Here is a 12955-nt window from a genome sequence, read left to right as displayed (position 1 = left end):
CGTTAGAAGAATCATGTCATCGTTAAATCCTTCATCATGCAGAGAAGAGTCTGGCTTGGAAAACTCCTAAATAGTTCCCTCATTCCTGGCTATTCCTGACTCATTGGATGCACAGTCTCCATATACAAAATAAATGTTCTAGGGGAGTAGAAAATACATGGCAAAAATTCTGGGCGTTAATGGCCTATATTTAGCCTGTGCTTTTTTTTTTTCTTTTCGTGATTTTGAATAGTGTCAATAATTGTACAGAAGCACTGCAACTTCGGATAACTTTTGTTTACTTAGAGGAATAGCCGTGCTCGGCGCTTGCTTCCTTCTTACTGCATTTATGCTAAGTGCTTTTCCCTATTGGGTAGGCATAGAATTCATTGAGATTGAAGGCCAAGGAACTTAATTGATTTTAAAGAGTAACAGTTGCTTTTAAACAGTGGATCTAGGATTTCACCAAGTATATTTTGGTAGAATGTTAAATATAACTTTCTTCAAAGGCAAAATTAAAACAGTGGTATTAGCTTATTAGGATCTTGGCTTTAGAACTTTATGTTGACTTGTTTGAAAATCCCAGCATGAAAATGTCATGGCACAAAGTACCTAACATTGTCTGAAGAGAAATGAATTCCTCAGCCATTTAGGGAAGATGGTTTGTATTTTTTTTTTTCTAAAAATAGGCATTTGCTAAGCTTAACCCAATTACTAATTGTGTTAGAATTGCCGATGTCTGGTCCTTTCCCCTGACATTCAATCAGAATCTCTGGGACGGGGTCCTAGCAATTCTGCATTTTTATAAACTCTCTAGTTAATTCTTTTGCACACCCAGTCTGAGAATCAGTGTTTTATTTTGACCTGCGGTATTCTAGGAAAACTAATCGTTCTCATTTACCTTCTGGACCAATGGACCCTTTTAATTTTTTATGTTTTTAAGTAATTATGAATACTTTTCAGAAGTAAGAATAAAGGAATGGTGAAAAGCGGTTTTATTAGAAAATTTAATGAGAATTTAAGCAGAGAAAAGCCAGACTTTTACTCCATAATGTCCTGGTTTAAAGACGTATGTACACGAAATGGAGACCAACTTTTGAATGTAGCTCATCAGCTGTCATGTATGAACCTGGAGCATATCCATCCTGTAAACAGTGATCCCAGGTTTCGAATCCATCTTCAATAACTTCTAGCTTCTCATTACTTATGTTTTTTCTTGCACTTGCATTGTTAAAACTCAAAACTGTTGAAAACTCAGTCATAATTTTGTTCACCATCTTTTTTGCACTATAAATACAAAAATCTTTACTTTTAACTCTGAATGATCAGTTAACTTTTTCATTTCTGCATCATCTATTTCCTTTGAATACATATCTCCTTTCAACATTTTTCTTCTTGTGGAATATATCAAATAAAATTTATGTAAACATATAAATAATGAAAGAACACTCACTTATCTTTTTCACAAAATGGGATGCTCTAGGTTCTTGTTGCAAAATACTGCGTGATACAGCCCTTGCCCCTATTGAAATATATCTTTCACTCATACATTATTGAATTTTAAAAAATCCATCTAGGTTATCATGTAAAGACACAAAAGTCTGAGATTTCACTTACACAACCAGTTTCACTATCAAAATTAGAGTCTAGAGCATTGCTTTCTGTCTCTTTTCTGTTTAATACTTGGGAAGCACCTTCCTTTGTCAATTTTATTCTTTTGCTGTTTTTAGGTAGAAAACAAAAAGTACTGAATTCTTTACCTGTATTAAGTGAAAGTTAAATAAACAAAAATCAAAAGACTACAAAAATGGTGTCTCCAGAGTTCTTTTTTATACTTTCTTGAAAGATGATGCAGTGTTTTAGCAACACAATTAGAAATTTGAAGGACGATGCAGTAGTGATTATTTTTTCACTGTTGCATCATCTCTTTATAAGAGATTTCATCATTCATTTTTCTTTCTAGGATTTCTAGGATGATGAATTAGAAAAATGAAACAAGAACTGAAAAAAAATAGCTAAGATTCCAGAATATATCTTAGATTTATAAAAAGGTCCTGTGCACCTTGGTAATTGCAAGAGTACAAAATTAATAAACAGAAACCTCAATTAAATAGAGTCAGGAGACAAGAAGGGGGAGCTTTCATGCTCTGCAACATTAGCAGAGCCCAACAAGAGGAAAGACTCCTTTTCTTTCCTGGCAACAACTCAGCCAATGAAAACCCATGGACTCTGTTTACTCTAGCCCTCCAACTTCCTATTCTCCTTCCCTTGCCATTTGGGGACTTGCACATGGCTCACCATGGTTGCAGACCCAGAATTGCAATTTTCTACTGATCCTGAGTAACACATTTTTTCTGGAGAAATAACTGGCAGTCTATTTGTTTTAGGTCAACACAAGATAGAATGAATGAGTTTTACTCCATCAAAAATATAAGCAAATTTATCTTTGGTTGCTGATTATCTATAATAAATAATAAACGTAACTCTCAATCCTTACAAAAAATTAGAACTACTCAAGAAATAAAATAAAAAAAACTAAAATTGGATTCAGTGGACCCTCATGGTATGCTAAGGGTTGAGGAATTCCTGGGAGAATCCACAAACTCTGTTGAGTGGTCAATTTTTGGTGTTTTACACACTGAAGAAATTTTCCTTTACTTGGACCCAGAATCCCTCCTTTTATTCTTGTTTTGGATATAACTCCATCTGAGCACATGAGGGAAAGCTTTTGATAGGAAAGTGATGTTTAAAGTCAGACTTAAAAGGCAGACATAATCATAAAAATCTAGCTTGCGTTTGAAAGAAAAAAGTCAAATAAAACCTTAGCCTTATCTTTGATCACGTTAACAAATTTTGGTCAGATTGTTTGCAATGATTGGTATGGTTGTAATAATCAAACCATTTGTTAATGTCATGTCATAGTATAATTTGGAATATTTGAAAGATATAAACTGTAATTGATGGAGCTTTTAATAAAGTCTTTGTTTGGAAACCGACAGGAGTGTATGCGTGTTGGTGTACATAAGATATGATACACATAATATGTGAAATAATTTGATTAGATGAATTCTTCCTATCCAATAATGAAATTTATTTTTTAAATATATGTTATGTAATGACTTAATTATTTGGTTTCCAGAAAGGAACTCAACTTGCTGCAGAAGCTGTATGGCCTATATGATACTGTAATGGGCAATATTAGTGGTTATTATGAAATACTCTGGGGAGATGTAGACATTGAAAAAATTAATGCAGAACTGCAGGAGTTTCAAAACAGGTGAGTTTCAATTGAATTAAACTTAACTGTTTATAGTGCCTATCTTAGGATCCCATAGGTATTTCACAAATGAATTTATCCTCTGATATATTGCTGTATATTCATAACACCTTCTTCAAAGAAATGTGTAGATGAAATAATTTTTTCTTTTTTTTTCTGAAAGATGTCATAAACTGCCAAAAGGACTTAAAGATTGGCAAGCTTTTTTGGATCTGAAAAAAAGAATTGATGATTTCAGTGAGTCGTGTCCTCTACTAGAAATGATGACCAATAAGGCAATGAAACAGAGACACTGGGATCGAATCTCTGAGTTAACTGGAACCGCATTTGATGTGGAATTGGATTCTTTTTGTCTTAGAAATATTATGGAAGCACCACTCCTTAAAAATAAGGATGACATTGAGGTACATAAGATTATAAGGTCTTACAAATGATCTATTAAAGAATCTTTCCTTTTTCTTTTCTGAAAACTGTACAAATAAACATGTTATTCGAGGGTGTATTGATTGCCCTATATAATGCACTCTCAAAACTTGAAATGATCCTGAACATTCCTTGATTTTGCAAAATAATGCTGTAACTCAAGGAAATAATATGATTATTTGAAATATTTTAGTTTTGGAGCTCCTCAGTCTATCCTCCTTGTCCCTTAACTAAACCGCCATTTAAAAAATTCTGTTTATTTCTGTATTGTGTTCTTGGTGAATTTCTCAGAACATTTTTCAAACTTCTAATTCTATGCTTTTTTACTATTAGTCTATTAAATATTTTAAATTATTATATCTTTCCTTTTTAAGATTTTTAATTGGTTCTTTTCCTTTTTCTATGCTTAGTGTTTGCATCAAATCCTTTCTTTTAAATGAGGTATAATCTATACCATATTAGTTTCAGGTGTACAACGTAATGACTCAATATATGTATACGTTGTGAAATGATCACTAAAATATGTCTAATTAACATCCATCACCACATACAGTTACAGTTTTTTTCCTATGATGAGAAATTTTAGGATCTACTCTCGTAGCAGCTTTTAAATACAATACAGTATTATTAACTATAGTCACTATGCTATACATTACATCCCAAGAACTTATTCATTTTATAACTGGATGTTTGTACTCCTTAATCACCTTCACCCATTTTACCCACTCTGTTTGGCAATGACCAGTCTGTTCTATATATCTGTGTTTCTGGTGTTCTGTTTTTGTTTAGATTCTGCATATAAATGAGATCATATGGTATTTGTCTTTTTCTGTCTGACTCATTTCACTTAGCTTAGTGCCCTCAAAGTCCATTCACCCATGTTGTCACAAATGGCAGGATTTCCTTCTTTTTACATCTAAATGACATTCCATTTTATATAAATATACCACATTTTCTTTATCCATTCACCCATTGATGGATACTTAGGTTGTTTTCACATCTTAGCTCTTGCAAATAATGCTACAATGAACATGGGTATGTATATATCTTTTCAAGTTAGTGTTTTTGTTTTCTTCAGATAAATATCCAGAAGTGGAATTACTAGGTCACATGGTAGTTTTATTTTTAATTTTTTGAGGATCCTCCATACTGTCTTCCATAGTGGCTGCACCAATTTACATTTCCATGGAAGGGTTCCTTTTTCTCCACATCCTCACCAACACTAAGTTTTGTCTTTGTGATGATAGGTATTCCAACAGACGTGAGGTGATATTTAATTGTGGTTTTGATTCGCATTTCCCTGGTGATAAGTGATGTTGAGCACCTTTCATGTACCTGTTGGCTATCTGTATGTCTTTTTTTGGAAAGATGCCTATTCAGATCCTCTGCTCATTTTAAAATCAAATCGGTCGTTTTTGCTATTGAGTTGTAAGAGTTCTTTATATATAGTAGATATTAACCCCTTATCAGAGTTATGATTTGCAAATATTTTCTCCTGTTTAGTAGGTTACCTTTTCATTTTGTATATGGTTTCCTTTGCTGTAAGAAGCTTTTTAGTTTGATGCTGTCCCACTTGTTTATTTTTGCTTTTGTTACCTTGGCTTTTGGTGTCAAGCCCAAAAATCTCATTGCCAAGACTGATTTCAAGGAACTTACCAACTCTGTTGTCTTCCGGGAGTTTTATGGTTTCAGGTCTTTAGTCCATTTTGAGTTAATTTTTTGTATGGTATAAGATAGTGGTCCAGTTTCATTCTTTTGCATGTGGTTATCCAGTTTTCCCAGCATCATATGTTGAAGAGACTGTCCTTCCCTCATTGTATATTCCCAGCTCCTTTCTCATGAATTAAGTAAATACATATGTGGGTTTATTCTGTTTCATTGTCTCCGTTTTTATGCCAATACCGTACATTTTTGATTACTATAACTTTGATATAGTTTGAAATCAGGAAGCATTATGCCTCCGGCTTTGTTCCTTTTTCTCAAGATTTCTTTGGCTCTGTGGGGTCTTTTGTGGTTTCATAAAATTTTTAGGAGTTTTTGTTCTATTTCTTGAAAAATGCCATTGGAATTTTGATAGGTATTGCTTTGAAACTGTAGATTGCTTTGGGTAATGTAGACATTTTAATGATATTAATTCTTGCAACCCATGAACATGGACTATCTTTCCATTTACTTGTGCCTTCTTCAGTTTATTTCATCAATGTATCATAGTTTTCAGTGTACAGGTCTTTTACCTTTTTGTTAAATTTATTCCTAGGTATTTTATTCTTTTTGATGCAATTGTAAATGGGGTAGTTTTCTCAATTTCTCTTTCTGGTAGTTCATTATTAGTGCATAAAAATGCAAATGATTTTTGGGGCTTCCCTGGTGGCGCAGTGGTTGAGAGTCCACCTGCCGATGCGGGGGACACGGGTTCGTGCCCCGGTCCGGGAAGATCCCACATGCCGCAGAGCGGCTGGGTCCGTGAGCCATGGCCGCTGAGCCTGCGCATCCGGAGCCTGTGCTCCGCAACGGGAGAGGCCACAACAGTGAGAGGCCCGCGTACCGCAAAAAAAAGCAACTGATATTTGTATATTGATTTTATATCCTGAAACTTTACTGAATTATTAGTTCTAACGGTTTTTGGTGGCATCTTTAGGGTTTTCTATATGTAATATCATGTCATCTGCCAATATGGACAGTTTTACTTCTTCCTTTTCAATTTGGATGCCTTTTATTTCTTTCTTGCCTAATTGCTCTGGTTAGGTCTTTAGATACCATGTTGAATAAAGGTGGTGAGAGTGGGCATCCTTGTCTTGTTCCTGATCTTAGAGGAAAAGCTTTCAGCTTTTCACCATTGAGTATGATGTTAGCCGTAGGTTTGTCAGATATGACCTTTACTATGTTGAGGTATGTTTCTTCTACATCTGCTTTGTTGAGAGGTTTTATCATGAGTGGATGTTGAATTTTGTCAAAAGCTTTTTCTGCATCTATTGAGATGATCATATGATTTTTATGCTTCATTGTGTTAATGTGGTACATCACATTGATTAGTTTGTGGATATTGAACTATACTTGCATTCATGGAATAAATCCCACTTGATCATGGTGTATGATTTTAATGTATTGTTGAATTCAGCTTGCTGATATTTTGTTGAGAATCTTTGCATCTATGTTCATCAGGGATACTGACCTGTAATTTTCTTTTCTTGTGGTGTCCTTGTCTGGTTTTAGTATGAGGATAATGCTGGCCTCATAAAATAAGAAGTGTTCTCTCTCTTTTTTTGGAAGAGTTTGAGGAGACTGGTAGTAATTCTTCTTTAAATGTTTGGTAGAATTCACCAGTGAAGCCATCTGATCCTGGTCTTTTGTTTTGGGGGGAGGTTTTTGGTTACTGATTCAATCTCCTTACTACTAATCAGTCTGTTCAGATTTTCTGTTTTTTCATAATTCAGTCTTGGTGGGTGGCATGTTTCTAGGAACTTATTCATTTCTTCTAGATTGTCAAATTCGTGTGTGTATAATTGATCATAGTAGTCTTTTATGATCCTTTGTATTTGTATGGTATCAATTGTAATGCCTCCTCTTTGGTTTCTGATTTTATTTAGTTGAGTTCTCCCTCACTTTTTCTTGGTGAGTCTGGCTAAAGTTTTGTCTGTTTTGTTTATCTTTTAAAATACCAGCTCTTAGTTTCCTTGATCTTTTCTATTGTCTTTTTAGTCTGTACTCCATTTATTTCCACTCTGGTCTTTGTTATTTCCTTCCATCTACTAACTTTGGGCTTTGTTTGTTCTTCTTTTTCTAACTCTTTGAAGTATAAAGTTAGGTTGTTTATTTGAGATCCCTCTTATTTTTTAATGTAAGGTTTATCTTTATGAACTTCCTTTTCAGAACTGCTCTTGCTGCATCCCTTTAAGTTTTGGTATGCTGTATTTCCATTTTTATCTGTCCCAAGGTATATTTTGATTTCTCTTTTGATTTCTTGTTTGAACCATTGGCTGTTCGATATGAACAACTCTTTGGTTGTTTATAACCAAATATGTGATTAATCTTTACATATTTGTGAATATGTCAGTTTTCTTCTTGTAATTGATTTCTAGTTTCATACCACTGTGGTCAGAAAAGATACTTGACGTGATTTCAGTTTTCTTAAATTTATTAGCACTTGTTTTGTGGCCTAACATGCTCTGTCTGGAGAATGCTTAATGTGCACTTGAGAAGAATATGTATTCTGCTGCATTTCGACGGACTGTTTTGTATATGTCTGTTAAGCTCATCAGATCTAACTTGTTTAAGGCCAATGTTTCCATATTGATTTTCCGTCTGGGTGATCTATCCATTGATGAAAGTGGGACATTAAAATCCCCTACTGTTATTACATTGCTACCTATTTCTTCCTTTAGGTCTGTTAATATTTGTTTTATATATTTGAGTTCTCCTATGTTGGGTGCATAAATGTTTACAAACGTTAAAGCCTCTTCTTGGATTGACCCTTTTATTGTTACATAATGATCTTCTTTGTCTCTTATTGTAGTTTTTGTCTTAAAGTCTGTTTTGTCTGATATAAGTATAGTTACTCCAGCTTTCTTTTGGTTTCCATTTGTGTGGTATATCTCTTGCCATCCCTTCCCTTTCAGTCTATGTGTGCCCTACATCTGAAGTGAGTCTCTTGTAGGCAGCAGATACATGGGTCATGTTTTTTAATCCATTTAGCCACTCTCTGTCTTTTGATTGGAGAATTTAGTCAATTTACATACACAATAATTATTATAGTTATGTACTTGTCATTTTGCTAATTGTTTTCTGGCTGTTTGTAATTCCTTTGTTTCTTTCTTCTTCTCTTGTGCTCTTCCTTTGTTGTTTGATGATTTTTCCGTTGTGGTATGCTTAGACCCCTTTCTATTCACCTTTTGGGTATCTACTATCTACTATAGGTGTTTGCTTTGTGGTTACCATAAGGCTTACATAAAAAAACTTATATTTATAACAGTCTATTTTTAAAAATATTTATTTATTTATTTGGCTGCATTGGGTCTTCGTTGCTGTGCGTGGGCTTTCTCTAGTTGCAGCGAGAGGGGGCTACTCTTCATTGTGGTGCGCGAGCTTCTCATTGTGGTGACTTCTCTTGTTGTGGAGCACGGGCTCTAGAGCGCAGGCTCAGTAGTTGTGGTGCACGGGCTTAGTTGCTCTGCAGCAGGTGGGATCCTCCTGGACCAGGAATAGAACCCGTGTCCCCTGCATTGGCAGGTGGATTCTTAACCACTGTGCCACAAGGGAAGTTCCTATAACAGTCTCTTTTAAGTTGCTAACTACTGAAGTTGGAATGCATTCTAAAGCTCTACATTTTTACTCCCCCCACCACAGTTTGTTTTTGGTGTCACAGTTTACATCTTTTTATCTTATGTATCCATTAACAAATTACTCTAGTTTTAGTTATGTTTACTAATTTGGTCTTTTAACCTTCACACTAGATTTGTAAGTGATGAACCCACCACATTTTACAACATTAGACTATTTTTTTTTTCTTAACATCTTTATTGGAGTATAATTGCTTTACAATGGTGTGTTAGTTTCTGCTATATAACAGAGTGAATCAGATATACATATACATATATCCCCATATCTACTCCCTCTTGCATCTCCCTCCCACCCTCCCTATCTCACCCCTCTAGGTGGTCACAGAGCACTGAGCTGATCTTCCTGTCCTGTGTGGCTGCTTCCCACTAGCTATCTATTTTACATTTGGTAGTGTATATATAAGTCCATGCCACTCTCTCACTTCGTCCCAGCTTACCCTTCCCCCTCCTCGTGTCCTCAAGTCCATTCTCTACGTCTGCGTCTTTATTCCTGTCCTGCCCCAGGGTTCTTCAGAACCATTTATTTTTTTAGATTCTATATATATGTGTTAGCATATGGCATTTGTTTTTCTCTTTCTGACTTACTTCCCCCTGTATGACAGACTCTAGGTTCATAGTTCACTACAAAGAGTTCAATTTCATTTCTTTTTATGGCTGAGTAATATTCCATTGTATGTATGTGCCACATCTTCTTTATCCATTCATCTGTCGATGGACACTTAGGTTGCCTCCACGTCCTGGTTGTTGTAAATAGAGCTGCAATGAACATTTTGGTACATGACTCTTTTTGAATTATGGTTTTCTCAGTGTATATGCCCAGTAGTGGGATTGCTGGGTCGTATGGTAGTTCTATTTTTAGTTTTGTAAGGAGCCTCCATACTGCTCTCTATAGTGGCTGTATCAATTTACATTCCCACCAGCAGTGCAAGAGGGTTCCCTTTTCTCCACACCCTCTCCAGCATTTATTGTTTCTAGATTTTTTGATGATGGCCATTCTGACTGGTATGAGGTGATACCTCATGGGAGTTTTGATTTGCATTTCTCTAATGATTAGTGACGTTGAGCATCCTTTCATGTATTTGTTGGCAATCTGTATATCTTCTTTAGAGAAATGTCTATTTAGGTCCTCTGCCCATTTTTGGATTGGGTTGTTTGTTTTCTTGATACTGAGCTGCATGAGCTGCTTATATATTTTGGAGATTAATCCTTTGTCAGTTACTTCATTTGCAAATATTTTCTCCCATTCTGAGGGTTGTCTTTTCGTCTTGTTTATGGTTTCCTTTGCTATGCAAAAGCTTTTAAGTTTCATTAGGTCTCATTTATTTATTTATTTATTTATTTCATTTCTCTAGGAGGTGGGTCAAAAAGGATCTTGCTGTGACTTATGTCATAGAGTGTTCTGCCTATGTTTTCCTCTAGGAGTTTTAGGGTGTCTGGCCTTACATTTAGGTCTTTAATCCATTCTAGTTTATTTTTGTGTATGGTGTTAGGGAGTGTTCTAATTTAATTCTTTTACATTTAGCTTTCCCGTTTTCCCAGCACCACTTATTGAAGAGGCTGTCTTTCCTCCACTGTATATTCTTGCCTCCTTTGTCAAAGATAAGGTGACCGTAGGTGCGTGGGTTTATCTCTGGGCTTTCTATCCTGTTCCACTGATCTATATTTCTATTTTTTTGTTTTTGTTTTTGTTTTTTTTGCGTTGCGCGGGTCTCTCACTGTTGTGGTCTCTCCTGTTGCGGAGCACAGGCTCCAGATGCGCAGGCTCAGCGGCCATGGCTCACGGGCCCAGCCACTCCATGGCATGTGGGATCCTCCTGGACTGGGGCATGAACCCGTATCCCCTGCATTGGCAGGCAGACTCTCAACCACTGCACCACCAGGGAAGCCCTATATTTCTATTTTTGTGCCAGTACCATACTGTCTTCATTACTGTAGCTTTGTAGTATAATCTGAAGTCAAAGAACCTGATTCCTCCAGCTCCATTCTTCTTTCTCAAGATTGCTTTGGCTATTCGGGGTCTTTTGTGTTTCCCTAAAAATTGTGCAATTTTTTTGTTCTAGTTCTGTGAAAAATGCCAGTGGTAGTTTGATAGAGATTGCATTGAATCTGTAGATTGCTTTGGGTAGTAGAGTCATTTTCAAAATGTTGATTCTTCCAATTCAAGTACATGGTATATCTCTCCATCTGTTTGTATCATCTTTAATTTCTTTCATCAGTGTCTTATAGTTTTCTGCATACAGGTCTTTTGTCTCCTTAGGTAGGTTTATTCCTAGGTATTTTATTTTTTTGTTTGCAGTGGTAAATGGGAATGTTTCCTTAATTTCTCTTTCAGGTTTTTTATCATTAGTATTTAGGAATGCAAGAGATTTCTGTGCATTAATTTTGTATCGTGCTACATTACCAACTTTATTGGTTAGTTCTAGTAGTTTTCTGGTAGCATCTTTAGGATTCTCTATGTATAGTATCATGTCATCTGCAAACAGTGACAGCTTTACTTCTTCTTATCTGATTTGGATTCCTTTTATTTCTTTTTCTTCTCTGATTGCTGTGGCTAAAACTTCCAAAACCACGTTGAATAAGAGTGGTGAGAGTGGGCAACCTTGTCTTGTTCCTGATCTTAGTGGAAATGGTTTCAGTTTTTCACCATTGAGAATGATGTTGGCTGTGGGTTTGTCATATATGGCCTTTATTATGTTGAGGTAAGTTTCCTCTATGCCTACTTAATGGAGGGTTTTTATCATAAATAGGTGTTGAACTTTGTCGCAAGCTTTTTCTGCATCTAATGTGATGATATATGGTTGTTATCCTTCAGTTTGTTAATATGGTGTATCATATTGATTGATCTGTGTATATTGAAGAATCCTTGCATTCCTGTGATAAACCCCACTTGATCATGGTGTATGATCCTTTTAATGTGCTGTTGGATTCTGTTTGCTAGCATTTTGTTGGGGTTTTTTGCATCTATGTTCATCAGTGATATTAGCCTGTAGTTTTCTTTCTTTGTGACATCTTTGTCTGGTTTTGTATCAGGGTGATGGTGGTCTTGTAGAATGAGTTTGGGAGTGTTTCTCCCCTCCCTCTGCTATATTTTGGAAGAGTTTGAGAAGGATAGGTGTTAGCTCTTCTCTAAATGTTTGATAGAATTCATCTGTGAAGCCATCTGGGCCTGGGCTTTTGTTGCTGGAATATTTTTAATGACAGTCTCAATTTCACTGCTTGTGATTGGTCTGTTGATATTTTCTATTTCTTCCTGGTTCAGGCTCAGAAGGTTGTGCATTTCTAAGAATTTGTCTATTTCTTCCAGGTTGTCCATTTTATTGGCATATAGTTGCTTGTAGTAATCTCTCATAATCCTTTGTGTTTCTTCGGTGTCAGTTGTTATTTCTCCTTTTTCATTTCTAATTCTACGGATTTGAGTCTTCTCCCTTTTTTTCTTGATGAGTCTGGCTAATGGTTTATCAATTTTGTTTATCTTCTCAAAGAAACAGCTTTCGGTTTTATTGATGTATGCTATTGTTTCCTTCATTTCTCTTTTGTTTATTTCTGATCTGATCTTTATGATTTCTTTCCTTCTGCTAGCTTTGGAGATTTTTTTGTTCTTCTTTCTGTAATTGCTTTAGGTGTACGGTTAGGTTGTTTATTTGAAATGTTTCTTGTTTCTTGAGGTAGGATTGTATTGCTATAAATTTCCCTCTTAGAACTGCTTTTCTGCATCCCATAGGTTTTGGGTTGTCGGGTTTTCATTGTCATTTGTTTCTAGGTATTTTTTAATTTCCTCTTTGATTCTTCAGTGATCTCTTGGTTATTAAGTAGTGTATTGTTTAGCCTCCCTGTGTTTGTATTTTTTAGAGATATTTTTCCTGTAATTGATATCTAGTCTCATAGCGTTGTGGCCAGAAAAGATACTTGATACAATTTCAATTTTCTTAAATTTACCAAG

The 12955-nt window shown here is 35.5% G+C and overlaps 1 protein-coding gene across 1 annotated transcript in view; it reads left to right on the top strand.

Moving 5' to 3' along the window:
• Positions 1-12955, top strand: part of DNAH8 (dynein axonemal heavy chain 8) — a 328229-nt gene that overhangs the window by 107489 nt on the left and 207785 nt on the right. Inside the window, exons 34-35 of the mRNA XM_060021883.1 lie at positions 3119-3256; positions 3420-3660. Coding sequence (XP_059877866.1) covers positions 3119-3256; positions 3420-3660 — 379 coding nt within the window. The remainder of the gene's footprint in view (positions 1-3118; positions 3257-3419; positions 3661-12955) is intronic.

This window comes from Delphinus delphis, chromosome 10, assembly GCF_949987515.2.
Source record: "Delphinus delphis chromosome 10, mDelDel1.2, whole genome shotgun sequence".
NCBI lineage: Eukaryota > Metazoa > Chordata > Mammalia > Artiodactyla > Delphinidae > Delphinus > Delphinus delphis.
Note: the sequence above shows the minus strand (reverse complement) of the source record. Positions and strands in the feature narration are given on the sequence as shown.